Source organism: Amblyraja radiata, chromosome 2 (genome assembly GCF_010909765.2).
Source record: "Amblyraja radiata isolate CabotCenter1 chromosome 2, sAmbRad1.1.pri, whole genome shotgun sequence".
Taxonomy (NCBI): Eukaryota; Metazoa; Chordata; class Chondrichthyes; order Rajiformes; family Rajidae; genus Amblyraja; species Amblyraja radiata.
In genome coordinates, this window is record NC_045957.1 from 132,441,152 (window position 1) to 132,461,289 (window position 20,138).

The window sequence follows — 20,138 nt, forward strand, 5'->3', positions numbered from 1 at the left end:
CCACAAATTGACATCAAAAGTAAAGAAGTGGTTATTGAGAATAAGCAGCAAAAAGTCAGAAAGAGATGCTTTCATTCATTTATAAAAGAATAGAATTGTACATCACAGAAACAACAGCTTCAGCCCAACTCATCCATGCCGACCAAGATGCCCATCCACACGTCCCATTTGCCTGTCATTGACTCATATTCCTCCACATTATTCCTATCCTATCTAGTTTTCTAGAAGGAGGAACTGGTGAACATTTAAAAACTGTTGACACAGGAATTGCAGATGCTGGAATCGAGCGTAGAACACAAAAAGCTGAAGTAATGCAACAGGTCAGGTCGCATCTCTGGAGGACATGGAGAGGCAACATTTTAATTGCCTATCCATGTCATATCGGAACCCTTCTTCAGCCTGTCCTGCTGAGTTAATCAGCACGTTGTGTTCTATGGAAAGAGTGGAGGCATAGGGCCCTAACGTGAGCAAATAGGATTCGCATAGATGGACATCATAGTTGGCACATGTCTGTGCCCTGATTTTATGATTCTATGTGAAAATGTTATTATTCAAAGTAGTTTTGTGTTTTAGTTTAGAGGCCTTTCAGCTCACCGAGTCTGCGCCAACCAATAATCCCCGCACATTAACACTACCCTACACACACTACAGACAATTTACAATTATACCCGGCCAATAAACCTACCAACCTGTATGTTTTTGGAGTTTGGGAGGAAACTGGAGATCCCGGGGAAAGCCCACGCAGGTCATGGAGAGAATGTGTAAACTCTGTGCAGACAGCACCAGTAATCGAGAACAAACCACGGTCTGTGGTGCTGTAAGGCAGCAACTCTACTACTATGCCACCATGCCACCGTACTTCAAATGTTTAAATACCATCCAGTTCTGTTTTGGAAGTTGAGAAATGCTTTACTGGGCTGTATTGGGATTGACATTATGATGGTACGCTAGTTCTGGATGGGGAAGCTGCTAGATCAATGCCTCGGCAGCACCTCTGCTGCTCCCAGGTAATGAGCGCTCAAAAAGATCAGGACCCAGGTGGCTTTCCCTAAATGGTTTTCAATTTATTTTTAATTAATCCATTGACAGATTGGCTTTATTGAATAAAAAGACAGGAAAGAAAATAATTGTAGACACACTAAACAATGCGGAAAATCAGTCCTTCAGTCTACTGATTTGTTTTTCTGTGAAATGGGTTATCATTTTAACATTAGAATTTTTAAGCAGGCCATGCTTTTAGAGACTTCATTGAGTGAATCCAAGAGTATTAAATATGCAATTGCCATGGACACAAAGAGAATTAAAATCATTAAACAAAAGCAGGCAAGGCTCGGCATATACAAGAGGAGTGCCTGTTGAGCAGTGAAAAGGTCATTTAACATCTTGAAGAAGAGGCAACCTTCACCAGGATTTAAAAAAATGGATTTTAATCCTGAAAGAGGGAAAGAAAAAAAAGTTTAAAAATAGAGCTAAAGAGGACATAGATATAGCAATGGTTAATTGTAAAGTCATGGATTGGTTAGCTGGTAAACTGCATTAGAAACCTGAAAAAGGAATCAAAAGATATATGACAGAGAGTTAATGAAAATACATTAGGAGAACAACAAACAGCAAGTTGTATTTATCAAGCACATTTTACGGAATAAAATGTCACAAAATAATAATAATAATAATAAATACTTTATTGATCCCCTCAGGGAAATTCAGATGTCCAGAAGCCCCCAACCAACAAACCCACAGATTCAAAACGAACGCAGACAGAAAATACATAGAATACAATGTGGACACTACCTGAGAGCAATAAATACTTAAAAAGACCAATAATTAACAGTTAAAAATTAAAAATTGCAAAATGCATCCCCCTAATACCCAGCGGTCCAAATTATAAAATCTAATGGCTGCAGTGGTGAAGGATCTCCTGAACCGCTCCGTTCTACAGGGCAGGGAGAGGAGCCGGTTGTTGTTCCGAGTGCTCTTTTGACTCTCCAGAATTACATGGAGGGGATGCCCGGGGTTTTTCAGGATGACCTGCACCTTGTGCCTCATACGCCTCTCAAGCACATCCATCCCAGAGTCTACTCTCCCCTCCAGCACTGAGCTAGCTCGTTTAACCAGCCTGTCCAGCTTCTTGTTGTTTTTTGCACTAATGCTGTTGCCCCAGCAGACAACAGCGTAGAAAATAACATTTGCAACCACAGTGTTGTAAAACATGTGCAGCATATCATTACACACATTGAAGGATTTGAGCCTTCTGAGGAAAAAGAGTCTGCTCTGGCCTTTTTTGTAGAGGGAGTCAGAGTTGACAGACCAGTCCAGTTTGTTATCAAGGTGCACTCCAAGGTATTTATATGTCTGCACCACCTCAATGTCAGCCCTTGCAGCGTTGACCGGCTGAAGGGGGAGCTTAGACCTGCCAAAGTTAACCACCATCTCTTTAGTCTTAGTTGTGTTCAGGGTGAGACAGTTCTCTTCACTCCAGGCACAAAAGGCACTGGTCAAGTTCCTGTATTCCTCCTCCTGCCCGTTCCTTACACATGCCACAATCGCTGTATCATCTGAATATTTCTGTATGTGGCATGTGTCAGACTTATAGTTAAAGTCTGCTGTATACAGGGTGAAGAGGAACGGAGCCAGAACCGTTCCCTGTGGGGCTCCAACATTGCACACCACTGTGCCAGACACACTGTCCCCCAGCTTGACAAACTGTGGTCGACCCGTCAGGTAGTCGTATATCCAGGAGATAAATGTGGAATCCACCCCCATCTTCTTAAGCTTGTCATTCAGAATCAGGGGTTGGATGGTGTTGAACGCACTTGAGAAGTCGAAGAACATAATCCTCACATAGCCACCGGGTTTGTCCAAAAAGGAGTAGATCCGGTGCAGCATGTAGAGGACTGTGTCATCCACCCCAATGTTCTCCTGGTATGCAAACTGCAGTGGGTCGAGTGCGTGCTGGACTTGTGGTCTCAGGAGACGAATGAGTAGCCGCTCCATTGTTTTCATGATATGGGATGTAAGGGCCAACGGTCTGTAGTCGTTGATCTCGGTCGGCCGCCCTGCTTTGGGAACCGGCACGAAACATGATGTTTTCCACAGACCTGGTACCCTCCCTGACTGGAGGCTCAGGTTGAAAATGGTCTGGAGAGGCTCCGCCAGCTGAGCCGCGCAGTCTTTTAGTAGCCTGGGACATACACCATCAGGGCCAGCTGCTTTACCAGGGTGGAGCCTCCTCAGCTCAGCTCTCACCTCGTCCGCCGTGAAGAACAGTTGAGGAGATGCCGGCATAGGAGGTGCTGCAGCTGTGGTGTTGGGGGGGCTGCCTCATGGAGGTGATGGTGGGGGAGAGGCTGCACCTGTAGAGGAGGGAGGGGATACCAGATCAAACCTGTTATAGAACAGGTTAAACTCATTGGCCTTGTCCACGTTTCCTGACGGCAGGCTTCTCTTCTCCTTGAAGCCAGTGATGGTCTTCATTCCTCTCCACACCTCTTTGATGTTGTTGTACTGCAGTTTCTTCTCCAGCTTCCTTTTATATTCCCCTTTAGTCCCCTATAATCCCCAAGCACTTTGTTCGAGGATTAAAATAAAACAATTTACAACAAGCCTACTAAAGATAGAGTGTAAAAACAGGCCCTTCAGTCCTCCGAGTCCGTGTCGACCAGCGTTCCCCATACACTAGCCTTATCCTACTCAAAGGTCAGTTTACAATTGTACTAAGCCAGTTAACCTATAAACCTGTACGTTTTTACAGGGTTACAGGGTTACAGGGTTTCCTTTATTGTCATTCAGACCGAAGTCTGAACGAAATTTCGTGCCTGCAGTCATACATACATACAATACAATAAAAAAACAACAATAAACACATATTAACATCCACCACAGTGAGTCCACATAGCACCTTCTCACTGTGATGGAGGCAAAAGTCTTAGGGCTGCAGTCTCTCCCCTCCTCTTCTCTCTCTGAGCTGAGGCGATACCCCACCGGGCGATGTAGCAAACAGTCCCGCGGCTCAAACACCGCGGCCCCGGGGTGGTCGAAGCTGCCGCCCACCAGTCCTGCTGACACAGCCGCTGGCCCGCGGCCGAACCCCGGACTCAGGTCGCCGCCGCCAGAACGCCATCCCAGCCACCGGAGCACCGTTCCATCCCCGAGCCGGATCGCCCCCACGTGAGTGCCGTTACTGTCTCAGCCTCGCGCCAGGCCACCGCTTCTCCCTCGGGCTGGGCCGCCCCGACTGGGCACCGCTTCTCCCTCGGGCTGGGCCGCCCCGACCGGGCGCCGTACCTCCCTCGGGCTGGGCCGCCCCGACTGGGCACCGCTTCTCCCTCGGGCTGGGCCGCCCCGACTGGGCACCGCTCCTCCCTCGGGCTGGGCCGCCCCGACTGGGCGCCGCTCCTCCCTCGGGCTGGGAACGCCGTACCTCCCCGAGCTCGGCCACTCCGACGGGAGCACCGTTCCTTCCTCGGGCCGGCCGTCCTCACGGGAGCATCACAGCCCCTCACGGAAGCCCTGTTCCAGCCCCGAGCCGGGCCGTCCTCACGAGAGCGAGCCCAGTGCGAGTCCTGGCGGGCTCTGCCTCCTGAGCCTCGAGGTCGCCAGCTCCGCCATTAGGCCTCAGCGCAGACGGAGGCAGAGAAGGGGAATACGACAAAAAAGTCGCATTCCCCCGCAGGGAGAGACAGCAAGCCCCGTTTCAAACCCCCCCCCAAAACACAGACTAAAAAAACAAAAACTGGACTAGCCAAAACGAAATAAACAACACAAAAAAAGCAAAAACAAACGGACTGCAGGTGAGCCGCTGCTGCCAGTGTTGGAGCAAACTGGAGAAAACCCACGTGAATGTACAAACTCCATATAGCCGACATCCGTAGTCGGGATCAAACCCGGGTCCATGCTGCTGTAAGATACTCGCTAGTTTGCTCAAAGAGATGGGTTTTAAGGAGTGCCTCAGAAGAAGAGGTTGAGATGCATAATTACTCCTGCTACCACAATGTTTAAGAAGCTTTGGACAGGCACATGGATAGGAAAGGCATGGAGGGATATGTGCTAAGTGGGCAGGTGGGTTTAGTGTAGATAGAAGCATAGAAACATAGAGAATAGGTACAGGAGTAGGCTATTTTGCCCTTCAAGCCAGCACCGTCTTTCATTGTGATCATGGCTGATCATCCTCAATCGGTACCCTGTTCCTGCCTTCAACCCATATCCCTTGATTCCGCTAGCCCTAAGGGCTCTATCTAACTCTGGATACTGAGTTGGATGATCAGCCATGATCATATTGAATGGCGGTGCAGGCTCGAAGGGCCGAATGGCCTACTCCTGCACCTATTTTCTATGTCTCTATGTTTCTATGAATGCATCCAGTGCTCCACTGACTTCTGAGGCAGAGAATTCCACAAATGCACAACTCTCTGGGTAAAAAGGTTTTTCCTCATCTCAGTTCTAAAAGGCCTACCCCTTATTTTTAAACTGTGGTCCCTGGTTCTGGACTCCTCCCAACATCAGGAACATGTTTCCTGCATCTAGCTTGTCCAATCCCAAAATAATTTTATATGTTTCTATAAGATCCCCTCACATCCTTCTAAATTCCAGTGAATACAGTCGTTGTATTCTTTCTTCATATGACAGTCTCGCCGTCCCGGGAATTAACCTCGTGAACCTACGCTGCACTCCCTCAATAGCAAGAATGTCCTTCCTCAAATTAGACCAAAATTGCACCCAATACTCCACGTGTGGTCTCACCTGTACAACTGCAGAAGGACCTCTTTGCTCCTATATTCAAATCTTCTCGTTATGAAGGCCAACATGCCATTGGCTTTCTTCACTACCTGCTGTTCCTGCATTCTTACTTCCTGTGTCTGATGTACAAGGGCATCCAGGTCTCGATGCATTCCCCCTTTCCCTAATCTGACACAATTCAGTTAATAATTTGCCTTCTTGTTCTTGCCACCAAAGTGGATAACCTCACATTTATCCACGTTATACTGCACCTGCCAAGGATCTGCCCATTCACCCAACCTGTCCAAGTCACTCTGCATCCTCATAGCATCCTCTTCACAGTTCACACTGCCACCCAGTTTTATGTCATTTGCAAATTTGCTAATGTTACTTTTAATTCCTTCATCTAAATCATTAATTTACAGTATATTGTAAATAGCTGCAGTCCCAGCGGGACCCCACTAGTCACTGCCTGCCATTCTGAAAGGGACCCGTTAATACCTACTCTTTGTTTCCTGTCTGCCAACCAATTTTCTTATCCATCTCAATACTCTACCCCCAATACCATGTGCTCTAATTTTCCCCACTAATCTCCTGTGTGGGACCTTATCAAAGGCTTTCTGAAAGACCAGATACACTACATCCACTGGCTCTGATCCATTTTACTCGTTACATCCTCAAAAAATTCCAGAAGATTAGTCAAGCCAGATTTCCTCTTCATATATCCATGCTGACTTGGACCGATCCTGGTACTGCTATCCTAATGCGCTGCCATAGGCAAGTTGGTTAGTGAGGGCAAGTCGGGCAGAGTGGCATGTTTTGCACATTGCTTGACTTTATGATTCTAATTCCACTGGTGAGGTTTAGACTTTAGACTTCAGAGATACAGTGCGGAAACAAGCCCTTTGGCCCATCGAGTCTATGCGTGCACTAACACTATCCAACACACTAGGGACAATTTACAATTTTTTACAGAAGCCTATTAACCCAGAAACCTGTACATCTTTGGAGTGTGGGAGGAAACCGGAGCAACCGGAGAAAACCCATGTGGATTCAAATGCTATAGTTAGTTGGAAAATCCCAGCAATTATAGGACTTTCCAGTTTGATAATAGTTTCCATTGGACTTCCAGCAAACATCTAGGAAGTGCAAGAGGCCAATTGCCAAATCCCTTCTTCCCTGCATTTTGAGGGGTCACAGGGCCAGAATACCTTATGCCCCTGTCCCACTTAGGAAACCTGAACGGAAACCTCTGGAGGACTTTGTGCCCCACCCAAGGTTTCCGTGCGGTTCCCGGAGGTTGCACGTGGTTGCCGGAGGTTGCAGGTAGTGGAAGCAGGTAGGGAGACTGACAAAAACCTGCGGGAACCTCCGGGAACCGCACGGAAACCTTGGGTGGGGCGCAAAGTCTCCAGAGGTTTCCATTCAGGTTTCCTAAGTGGGACAGGGGCATAACTTTGCAAACACACTATCTGGCCCTCAAGCCGAAGCTAATGGAAAACAACCTGAGATGCAAACATTACCCTTTTCACAGCCAGCCAGGTGTGATTGGCATGATTACCATTCCCTTGAGTATAGAGTCACTCACCATATAAGGTAATCAAAATGGCATGACTATCTTGTGATTCACATAATAAAATCTAAGGCTTGTTATAGATACATAAGCTCTCAACGAGAAAAGAAAGTCACTTTAATTTGATTTCATTATCTGATTTACATTCTGATTATATCAATCCCAGAATAAGTTTTCACACAGAGGAGATTTGATTTTCTGGCCTTGAGATCCTGAAGAAAGTAATGCTTGGTGTATTTTCAAGCAGCAGACCATGAATTAAGGGCCTTTTCTCACTTCCAGTCCCCCCCACCCACCTCCCCCTCCTCTATCTTTCAATCTGAAGAAGGGTTCTGACCCAAATCATCACCTATTTCTTTTCTCCAGCGATGCTGCCTGACTTTCTGAGTTATTCCAGCATTTTGTGTCTATCATCGGTATAAACAAGCATCTGCAGTTCCTTCCATGAATTCCATTGATGGTTTTATTTTTAAAATGCAGCTGAATACTAAGATAAAGTGATGTGCCTCAATGCCTAAAACTTAGAACATGCCAATAGTTCTTCTGAGCCAGCTTGCATCTGCAATCGTCGGGGAATAAAATGTCAAAGCCCTGCAGATTCTTCAGACTCGCAACTGGTTGGGCAAAATCTGGTCATTGTCCCTAGATTCCCGGAAGCTTGTTGGAGAATAGGGGCGTTCTAACTTTATTTTTTCACCCCATGTCTGGGTAACCATTTCCTCTCTCCACTACATTTGCAAAAAATTGTAGTCAGTGACCGATAGGGAGACATGTAATGGTCGAACAACAGCTTTTAAAAAGGGAATTTGATACTCCTTCTTGCCATAGAGGGAGTGCAGAGAAGGTTCACCAGACTGATTCCTGGGATGTCAGGACTTTCATATGAAGAAAGACTGGATAGATTTGGTTTGTACTCGCTAGAATTTAGAAGATTGAGCGGGGATCTTATAGAAACTTACAAAATTCTTAAGGGGTTGGACAGGCTAGATGCAGGAAGATTGTTCCCGATGTTGGGGGAGTCCAGGACAAGGGGTCACAGTTTAAGTATAAGGAGGAAATCTTTTAGGACCGAGATGAGAAAAACATTTTTCACACAGAGAGTGGTGAATCTCTGGAATTCTCTGCCACAGAAGGTAGTTGAGGCCAGTTCATTGGCTATATTTAAGAGGGAGTTAGATGTGGCCCTTGTGGCTAAAGGTATCAGGGGGTATGGAGAGAAGGCAGGTACAGGATACTGAGTTGGATGATCAGCCATGGTCATATTGAATGGTGGTGCAGGCTCGAAGGGCCGAATGGCCTACTCCTGCACCTATTTTCTATGTTTCTATGGGGTAGCAGCTATTTAACTAACAAAAACATGATGGTCTGAATGGTGTGGTGTACTTTATACTTTCTGTTCCTATGATCCTCAGGACTGCAATCTATATACATTTACTGCAATGGGAAAAGAAGGGTAGACTAAGACATAGTTCACAATATGACCAAATATTTAGAGTAGAGTGAAGCAGATAATGGGCCAAGAGGTAGATGTTAAATTGATGACAAAAGAGAAAATCCTCTCTCACTCCTGTTGAATGGCACTTGAAAGAAATGTAGATCATAGCTAGCTTATAAGCTATACTGTGGGTGTGGATTACAATTTATATCACCATGAGCAGCTCAGTAGCATCGCCACTGACTAAGTCACTTAATACTGATGGATATTACTGCTGTCTGGGATGGAGAGAGCCAATGTGTGCAAGAGGTCAACTTGACCTCATCCTCGCCAATTTACCTACAACAAATGCAACTGTCCAATACAGTGACTCCCAACTTTTCCTTATGAAGACAAACTTCCATCTCCACATAGTGAAAACCATATGTTCCCCTCCCATCATGTTACATTAGAGGGACCCATAATACATTGATCAGTTGAAATGTGGACAATACATGAGCCCTGGTGGGCATACTTAGCAAAGGATTGTATTTGTCCCCAATCTGAAACGTATGGTCTAACGCACCACTCACCTTTACCATTTAGCCAGAGAACCAACCGTGGTTCGATAATGATTGCGTACATACCAGGAATGCATGCATATCAAACAGAAACACCATAGAACAAATAGGATTGAGTGGTCCCAGTCAGCAACTCTTATTATGAAGCACCCTAGTTCTATATACTTCTAGTGGGGGAAGCATCCTCTCAGCGTTCCCCTAGCCTAACCCCTGAGATGTTTATGTTTCAATAAGATGTCCTTCTATGCAGCAGTGTGCCTAGGCCCAACCTACTCAATTTGTTTTCATAAGTCAACCCGTTCTTTCACTGTGCCTTCACTGGATGTAAATCCTTTCTTTAATATAATGATACGTCCAGCATCTTATGCAGTTTCACCCCTGCCCTCCTTGTAAGATCACATCAAAACTTCTCCGCCTTTACAATCCACAGGGCCAACATTCCACCAGCACAGATAATTATTTGCTTCAGCTGCATATTCACTCTTTGTGTTTCATGGACCACGAGCCCCAGATTACATGGCACTGCAACATTTTGTGCTCTCACTTGGTTGAAATAATAATTTGCTTTTCATTCTTCCTTCCAAAGTAGATAACCTCACATTTTCCCACAATATGCTTCATCTGACAACTTCTCACCCCACTCAGTTAACCCATCCATGAGCTATTGCAGGCTCTGTATCCTCTTCAAGTTACCAATTCACCTTTCTTCTTATCATCAGCCCGTTTTGCTACAGGACACTCAATCGCTTCATCAAATAGATTGTAAATAGTTGAGGCACTGATTCCTGTGGCACCACCCCAGTAGCTATTGGGTGGTAATCTGAAAATGACTCATTTATCCCAAATCTTTTGTGTTAGTCAGCCCCTTCCCTATCCATGCCAATATATTATACCCAACCCGGTAGACTTTGATCTTGTGTGGTGATTATAAGGGACCTTAATGAATGCCGATTGAAGTCCAAATACACGCAGCTAATTCCTCTTTATCCACTTTCTTTGCTGCCCTCGGGCAAAATATTCAATTCAATTCAATTCAATTCAATTCAACTTAAATGTCATTGCACAAATACTGAGTATGGGTACAACGAAATGCAGTTTTGCGTCAGTCCGTAGTAGTAGTGCATATAGAAATTAAAAAAAAGAAGATACAGAATAATCAAAAACACAGAATAATTAAACAATGGGGACGGAGGGACTGGAAAATATATCGGCGGGACTCCGAGTTCAGCAATGTGATGGTATAATTGTAGAAGCTGTTCCTCATCCTACTGGTACGAGACCTGAGGCTCCTGTACCGCCTCCCTGATGGGAGGAGGGCAAACAGTCCATGGTTGGGGTGGGAGGGGTCTATAATGATCTTCCCAGCCCGTCTCAGACACCGTTTTCAGTGGAGGGTATCCATGGCAGGGAGCGGGGCACCGATGATGTGCTGCGCGGCTTTCACCACCCGTTGTAGTGCCTTCCTGTCCGCAACAGTGCAGCTGCTGTACCATACCGTGAAGCAGGTGGTCAGGATGCTCTCGATGTTACAGCGGTAGAAGTTGGTCGGGATCTGGGGGGACAGGTGGGCTTTCTTGAGCCTCCTCAGGAAGTAAAGGCGCTGCTGTGCCTTTTTGATCAGTGTGGAGGTGTTGAGGGACCAGGACAAATCCTCCGAGATATGTACCCTGAGGAATTTGTAGCTGGAGACGCGCTCCACCTCAGTCCCGTTTATATGGATGGGGGTATGACTGCCTCCTCTGACCTTCCTGAAGTCGACAATAATTTCCTTCGTCTTCTTGGAGTTGAGGACGAGGTTATTGTTGGCACACCAGGTTGTCAGGTGCTGGACCTCCTCTCTGTAGGCTGACTCATCGTTGTCACTGATCAGTCCTACCACCGTGGTGTCGTCAGCATCGTAGTATAAGGAGCAGAACGGCCAGGTTTTGCAACGGCTTCTTCCCCCGAGCCATCAGACTCTTGAATGCCATGTAATGTGCCGCCACTATTATCTATTTTATCTTTTTATTCATTTTATCTTTTTATCCATTTTATCCTTTTTTATGTTGCACGGGGAGCCAGATGCAACGAAATTTCGTTCAGACTTGCATTTATTGATGTATTTCTGAATGACAATAAAGGTTTGATTTTTTGATTGATTGATTGATCCGAAAATAGCAAATTTGTCAATCATGATCTCACTTTCATAAAAATCGAATTTACTTTGCTTGATTGTCTTTTGAATTTCAAATTGTCCTGCTAACACCTTAATAGCAATTTAGTTGGAGTTTTTGTTTTGTTTTAGAGATACAGTGTGGAAACAAATCATTTGGCCCACCAGGTCCGCACCGACCAGCGATCCACACACTACACACATTCGGGCCAATTTTACATTTATACCAAGCCAATTAACCTACAAACCTGCACATCTATGGAGTGTGGGAGGAAACCGAAGAGTTCGGAAAAAACAACACAATTCACAGGGAAAATGTACAAACTCTGTACAGCCAAGCCCCCGTAGTCAGGATTGAACCTGGGTCTCCGACGCTGTAAGGCAGTAGCTCTACCACTATGCCACCATTATTATCCAATATTATCCAAATAACATTTATCAGACTAAAGTGTCTTTAGTTTCCTGCTTTATGTAATATGGGGAAAACAGAGAGGGGGGTTTCAACCATAAGTGGGGGGATCATGGAAAGGGAGAGGGGATTCGGGGGAGAGAAGTAACAATACACTGATACATAGTAGAAACAACCACTGTGGCAGCACGGTGGTGCAGCAGGAGAGTTGCAGCCTTACAGCGAATACAGCTCCGGAGACCCCGGTTCGATCCCGACTACAGGTGCTGTCTGTATGGAGTTTGTGCATTCTCCCCTTGACCTGCGTGGGTTTCTCAGAGATCTTTGGTTTCCTCCCACACTTCAAAGATGTAATTGGCTTGGTAAATGAAAAAATTGCCCCTACGGTGTGTAGGATAGTGTTAATAATAGTGTTAGTTAGTTAATAATAGTGTTAGTTTTACCAACATCTTCAACACCTCCCTCTGTCAAAGCTCAGTACCCAATTGCTTCAAAGAATCCATTATCATCCCGGTTCTCAAGACCAAGACCATCTCCTGCCTCAATGACTACAGACCCATTGCCTTGACATCGTCAGTCATGAAATCATTTGAGCGCATCATACTCAATCACCTGAAAACTGTCACCACCCCACTCATGGACCCAAACCAATTTGCATACAGAGCCAACAGGTCAGTTGAGGACACCGTCAACTTAGCAACTCATCACATTCTGAACCACCTGGAGTCCGCAAACACATATGCCCGCATCCTGTTCATGGATTTCAGCTCTGCATTCAATACAATAAACCCGGCCAAACTGTTCAATAAATTACTGGACATGAACATTGACCCATGCATCTGTCACTGGATTCACAGCTTTCTCTGGAACAGGCAACAGAGGGTGATGATCAACAATAACACATCCTCCCCTCTGTTCCTCAGTACAGGCACACCCCAAGGCTGTGTTCTCTCACCCTGGCTATTCTCCCTTTACACAAACCAGCTCACATCCCACCACAGCTCCGTCAACCTGTACAAGTACGCGGACGACTCAACCATCATAGGATTCATCACCAACAACCAAGAAACTGAATACCGTGCACAGGTCAACCAAGCAGTGACCTGGTGCACAGACCATGATCTCTTACTCAACTCATCAAAAACAAAAGAACTCATCATCGACCCAAGATGCCAGCCATCCCCCAAAACTCCTGTGCTCATTAAAGGTGAATCCATCTCCATCACTGACACATTCAAACTCCTTGGAACCCACATCAGCAACAACCTCAAATGGAGGACAAACGCTGACCACATCTATGGAAAAGCCCAGCAAAGACTTTTCCATCTCCGACAGCTCAGGAAGTTCAGAGTAAGGTCTCATCTCATGCTCCGCTTCTATACAGCCATCATCGAAAGCATCCTCACTTCATCCAAGGTACACAAAATTGCTGGAGAAACTCAGCGGGTGCAGCAGCATCTATGGAGCGAAGGAAATAGGCGACGTTTCGGGCCGAATCACTTCATCCATCACAGTCTGGTTCGGCAGTCTCGACTCACTCTCCCGGAAGAAATTACAGCGCATCATCAACAGAGCATCCAAAATTATTGGCTTACCCCTACCAACCCTTGAATCACTTTATCACAAACGGACACTACACAGAGCCCGCAAGATCATCTCTGACCCCACTCACCCTGCACACTATGCCTTTCAGCTACTGCCCTCTGGGAGGCGTTACAGGACAATTGCCTCCAAAACAAACCGCTTCAAAAACAGTTTCGTTCCCACTGCAATTAACTTTTTAAACTCTGTACGGTGAGGAATAAGAATAAGCATGGCCCTTATGTATTATGTAATGTGTCTGTCTGTATGTATATCTATGTTATATGTTTAATGTTTGATGAAATGTTGGAACCTGTACCGAGCTGTACTGATAACAAATTCCACCAGCCTGGCTGTGTGGTCATTAAAATACAATACAATACAATACAATATGCGTCGATCGTTGGTCCGCGTAGACCCGGTAGGCCGAAGGGCCTGTTTCCGCACTGTATCTCTAAACTAAACTAAACTAAACTAAACCCTGAAGCATGGGAATGGGCTGATCACATCCATGTCTCAGTTGCCACAAGAGACCATAGGCAGAACAGCAGCAGCGGCAGCAACAGCAGCAGCAGCGCAGCCACAGACTGAGGCATGTTTGTCCTGAAAGTATCCCGTGCACAGATACAGGTATTTCAATCTGTGCTCAGTGCTGCAGCAATTATATTTTTAATGGTGGGATTTATAAAATTTAAAATTATTTCGTCAGAATTTGCTCCATGCTATATTGAGTGTTCCAAGAATGAACATTGTGACCTTTTGATTCAATTTCCACTGGAAAGTGATGACAATAACAAACATGCTTAAGAATCACAATGGCCGAAATCAAATTGGTCAATCAAAATGATCATCTTTTAGTTTAGTTTAGTTCATTGTCACATGTACCGAGGTACAGTGAAAAGCTTTTGTTGTGTGCTAACCAGTCAACAGAAAGGCAATACATGATTACAATCAAGTGTACAGATATGTGATAAGGGAATGATGTTTAGTGCAAGATAAAGCTAGCTAAGTCCGATCAAAGATCCAAATGAGGTGGATAGTAATTCAGGACTGTTCTCTAGTTGTGGTGGGATGGTTCCGTTGTCTAATAACAGCATCTTCCCCCAATTCCTCCTTATACTCTGCTCCCTTCTCGCATATCTCATATCCTCAGATTGTTGAATTAAGAAAAGCGTTCATCTTTTTCACCTTCTGCCTTCCTCAGAGCAAAATGATGCAATGGTATTGCTGACTGGTCAAAGCAATCTCTATCATTTAATCAACTAAGGACCCAGTTAAATCTGACCTTTGGGAATTGTAGGTCTGAAGTCATTTCTTTCAAACATGTTACCAATTGCATGGGTCATGTCTCAAATTACTCATTTATTGTTTTGCAAACTGTTGACATTTACGTCTGATAATCTGGCTCGGTGATTTCAAAGACAACCTTGTAAACTGGAGTCTGATCTATGATAGTTTCTTCTGCAGTTGTATAGGGCTCTGGTGAGACCACATCTGGAGTATTGTGTACAGTTTTGGTCTCCTAATTTGAGGAAGGACATCCTTGTGATTGAGGCAGTGCAGCGTAGGTTCACGAGATTGATCCCTGGGATGGCGGGACTATCATATGAGGAAAGATTGAGAAGACTAGGCTTGTATTCACTGGAGTTTAGAAGGATGAGGGGGATCTTATAGAAACATATAAAATTATAAAAGGACTGGACAAGCTAGATGCAGGAAAAATGTTCCCAATGTTGGTTGAGTCCAGAACCAGGGGCCACAGTCTTAGAATAAAGGGGAGGTCATTTTTAAGACTGAGGTGAGAAAAAACCTTTTCACCCAGAAAGTTGTGAATTTATGGAATTCCCTGCCACAGAGGGCAGTGGAGGCCAAGTCACTGGATGGATTTAAGAGAGAGTTAGATAGAGATCTAGGGGCTAGTGGTGTCAAGGGATATGGGGAGAAGGCAGGCATGGGTTATTGATAGGGGACGATCAGCCATGATCACAGTGATTGGCGGTGCTGGCTCAAAGGGCCGAATGGCCTCCTCCTGCACCTATTTTCTATGTTTCTATGTTTCTATATAAAGCACTGATTTAACAAGAGTTTTTAATTCTCATTCATAGGCATGAACGTATTCATACAAAGAAGGACCAATACTTGACGGATAGCACTATGTCAAATCTGGATAACATCGATGATCTGGCAACATTTGAAGCGCTAGATGAAGTAAGACAATTAAACTGTGTTTATTTCTGTTTATTCCAATGTGTTTCAATTTCACTCAAAGGTAATTGGTGTTATCTGACATGACTTTAAAGATTATTTGGAAAAATGGTAATTAGGAAAATTAAAATGGGCCGAGGTTAATAACATTTGAACTTCATCTTAATGATTGATTTCTTAAGGAGCAATTTAGCTCCCTATGTATGTGTTTGTGTAAATATCTGTGTCTGTTCAACCAAATTATTAAAGCACAAAATTCCCAATCCCATCTCCAACACCCCCCATTCCAATATTAACATGGACAGGACCTGTATAGATACTCTTTGTCTCCCTTTCACCTCTTGCCCCTGTCATTTATCCCATCCATTTACCATACAAAACCCCTCTCACCTATATCCATCTATCACTTGCCAGGTTTTATTCTGCCTCATCTCTCTTTTCCAGTTTTCTTCCCCCTATTACTATCAGTGTGAAGAAGAGTCCCAACCTGAAACATCACCTGTCCAATCTCCCCAGAGATGTTGCCTGATCCGCTGAGTTCCTTCAGCACTTTGTGTTTTACTGTAGATTTAAATGAAATTGTGCATCTTTGTTTTTCACTTCACTTCCAGCTTGGCCTGTAAGTTGGCCTGTCCGGATTTTCCAGGCTTTGAGAATCTTGACAGGTAAAGAGAGATCAGGATAGCTGATGTCAAGTGGTTTAAAATATGTCCAGTACTGGGACAGGAGAGCAACCACCAACCCTAAGCTCGCCGTTCCAATCTATTGGACTTCCCCCTCTTCAAAACCTTGCAACACCAAGCACTTCTTCCCTTACCTATTTTCATCCCAATCTTGCTCCAACACCCTTATGTAACTGTCCCATCAAACTATATCATTGATCCCAATCATTCACTCACACCCAGTATCTCACTGTCTCTCCAGCCAATAGCAGGAATCCCAGTTACTCCTTGACTGCAGGTTTCCTTGGAGCAACCCTTGGCAAGCTTGTCATGAAGGGAGCAAATCCTGACACAATAAATATCAAGGCATTAATTTCAATAGCTTAATTGCGATTGAGGGAGTACAGCGTAGGTTCACCAGGTTAATTCCCAGGATGGCAGGACTGACATATGATGAAAGAATGGATGGACTGGGCTCATATTCACTGGAATTTAGAAGGATGAGAGGATATGTTATAGAAACATGTAAGATTCTTGAGGGTTTGGGCAGGTTTGATGCAGGAAAAAAATCCCGATGTTGGGGGAGTCCGAAACCAGGGGTCACAGTTTAAGAATAAGGGGTGAGCCATTTAGGACTGAGATGAGAAAAAACGTTGTCACCCAGATAGTTGTGAATCTGTGGAATTCTCTGCCATAGAAGGCAGTGGAGGCCATTTCACTGGATGTTTTCAAGAGAGAGTTAGATATAGCTCTTAGGGCTAACGGAATCAAGGGATATGGGAAGAAAGCAGGAACAGGGTACTGATTTTGGATGATCAGTTATGAACATATTGAATGGCTGTGCTGGCTTGAAGGGCCGAATGGCCTGCTCCTGCACCTATTTACTATGTTTCTATATTTCATGTACTGAATTTATTTAATTATGCCATTTTTTATTTGTTGTCTTTTTGCTAGAACACAGTGACTGAACAGTTGCAAAAGCGTTACAGCATGAAGCAGATATATACGTACGTTGGAGACATCCTTATCGCTGTTAATCCTTTCCAAAAACTGGATATCTATTCCTCCGAGGTTAGCTACTAATCATAGTAACTATTCAGCCAAGCAACTCACTGTGACTGTAATGCAGAATTGACCCAAATGTCTCACTTTTCACAATCATTTGATGTGACAATATTTTCTGGAAAGCTATCTATTTAACAGCAAAACTGTTTTGTTCGAGTCTTAAATGGAATTGAACTATTTATGCAGTTTGTAGATGATTTTTTTTTTTACAGTTTGCATCTGTTGAGAAGCTGTGAACCTCTCGATAAAAGCAGATGGTATCTTTCCCCTAGATAAGCATAGCAGAAAAAGAACATTAAATCTACATTCCATTTTAAAGGCTTCAAACTTTCAATCGAAGGTAATGATTCACAGAATATGACAACAGTTCAATTGATGGGTTTTCTTTGCATTAATAAAATATCATTAACATCCACTAGCTGGAAGAAACATAAATGCAATTTCCCTTAAAAATGTTCATGTTTACATTTTTGTAATTCACAACTTGCATATTCATTCATTAACATTATAAATATCAAGTGAAAGATAAGCATAACATTGCTTTCACTTTGAGTTCTCTGGGCATTTTTGAAAAACATATATTTTGCATTGAATTAATACAAATGCAAATTTCCCCAGATGAATAGTAAGATTAAACGAGAACTTACCAGTTTTAAGTTTGATCTGTATTTTATGAGGAGTTACGATGAGGGATTACGTGAAGAAGCCCGCTAGGACGCATGCGTGTCATTCTTCAAAGCAGCGGTGTGAATTCACAGATAACTGTAATGACTAAATGCAGTATTGTACTTCCGGTGGCGCTGGTGTCAGCTGCCTCCACCTACAGCCCGGTATCTTTTTGTTTTTTTGTTTTTTGTTTTTGTTAAAGTGTGTTTTTGATGTTTTTTTGAATGTCTTTATGTGGGGGAAGCGGGCACGGTAAGGGGGATACCGTCCTTCAGTCGCTTCCTGGAGAGGACGCGACTATTATTCGAGTCACGTATCGCCCCCCCCGCCCAGCGGCCTACCTGGATTGGCGCGGCCTTTCCTGCCGGGATCGACCAGAGCTCCAGCAGCGGCAGGACAGCGCTGAAACATCGCGGGGCTGGCGATGCCTTACCGGGGATCGCCGTCTGGAGCCCGGAGTGCTGGACCTGCTGCACCGACATCATGGAGCTGTGGTTTGCGGGCTCCCAATGCGGGCGGCGCTGATAGACAACGCGGGGTCCTGCGACTCCGCCCGGCTCGGCCTGCGGACTCGGGAGCTGCGGACTCCGGCTGCGGGAGGCGGCTGATCGGGAGGTCCGGGCCGCTGAGGAGGATGTTCACCGTCGGGGTTCGGCGTCGGCGTTCCACCAGCCCGGCGTGAGGGCCTGAACATCGGGTCACCCGGGGCGGCGACTGCGTGTGCTAGGAAGGCCTCGACCACAAGTGAACAACTGGGAAGAACGGAGGGGAGGCTGGCTGGACTATGGTGCCTTCCTCACCTTGGTGCCACTGTGTTATGTTGTGTCGTGGACTTTCAGTGTTTGTGCTTTTTTTTAAATTCTATTTTATTTTTAATATGTTTTATTATTTATTATTATTTATTTATTTTTATGATACTGCCTGTAAGGGAAATTCATTTTGTTGTCTCTAACTGAGACAATGACAATAAATTTGAATACAATACAATACAATAAACATAGTAAGATTAGAGAAGAGGTACCAGTTAAGTATATGATCAGGGTGGGAGCGGAGGGCACGTAATCCCTCATCGTAACTCCTCATAAAATACAGATCAAACTTCAAACTGGTAAGTTCTCGTTTAATCTTACTATTTTACTTCGGAGTCACGTGAGTGACTACGTGAAGATTTCAAAGCTCTGTGATTTCATGCCGTGGAAACGAGTCCATGCACACGTCTGCCTTGACTGTGGGAGGAATAGTGTTAACATAATTTGCACATGATTCGTTATTGAAATCATAAAATTTATTAACACAAATTATAACCTCATTTATGGGTTTTTAATTAATTTACAGAATTTAAAAAAATTTCTGCAAATGGTCCAGTTTTCATCACTGGTTTATTGTAAAATAACTGGAAAGTTCTTTCCCCTGACCATCCTGCTGCTTCGAGGACTTGGTCCATGGGCACATCCAGTTGTACTGCTGCCGATGTAGCTGCAGCTCTGATGGAATGAGATTTAAACACGTTAGTATCCACCCCAGCCTGCGTCAGTACCTGTTTCATCCATCTCGAGATCGTCTGGACCATCACTTTTTTGTGAGGTTTCTTATGGCTGATCAGCAGTCCCTTCTCATTGCCTCTTAGGATTTTTGTTTTCTCCATGTATAGTGATAGATGTTTAACTATACAGAGGCGGTCATCTGCAGGGTATGACCTAAATTGGATATTGAGGCCTGCTGATCCCTGTCTGTTCTGTTTTACTAGTTCGTAAATATGGAACGTAATATCGTTAGGTGAGGAGGTCATGTTGTCCAGTCTGAGTTTGTGCAGTGACTGAACCCTCTGTGCCGTGACCAATGCCATTAACATGACTGTTTTTAACGTTAGTCTGTATAGGGACAGGGTAGATACTGGTGACCAGTTCCTGAGTGCTTTCAGGACAATGCTTACATCCCATATATGGGAGTACCTGGTTTTTGGGGGGTTTGTGTTAAATATTCCCCTCATGAACCTGGTTACCAGAGGGTGAGTCCCTACCATGTAACGCTCTGTCCCTTGCCATAGGTATGTCGACAGGGCACTTCTGGTGCTGTTGATGGCACTGTAGCTGAGCCCCTCATCATAGTGGAGGC

General features: G+C 44.6%; 1 protein-coding gene across 6 annotated transcripts in view; it reads left to right on the plus strand.

Annotated features, from left to right (window-relative positions):
- myo3a (myosin IIIA) overlaps window positions 1-20,138 on the plus strand; it is a 312,459-nt gene that overhangs the window by 116,393 nt on the left and 175,928 nt on the right. For all 6 annotated transcript variants that reach the window (XM_033015890.1, XM_033015903.1, XM_033015896.1 and 3 more), the window contains 2 exons: window positions 15,531-15,633; window positions 17,247-17,363. In XM_033015890.1, coding sequence (XP_032871781.1) covers window positions 15,531-15,633; window positions 17,247-17,363 — 220 coding nt within the window. The remainder of the gene's footprint in view (window positions 1-15,530; window positions 15,634-17,246; window positions 17,364-20,138) is intronic.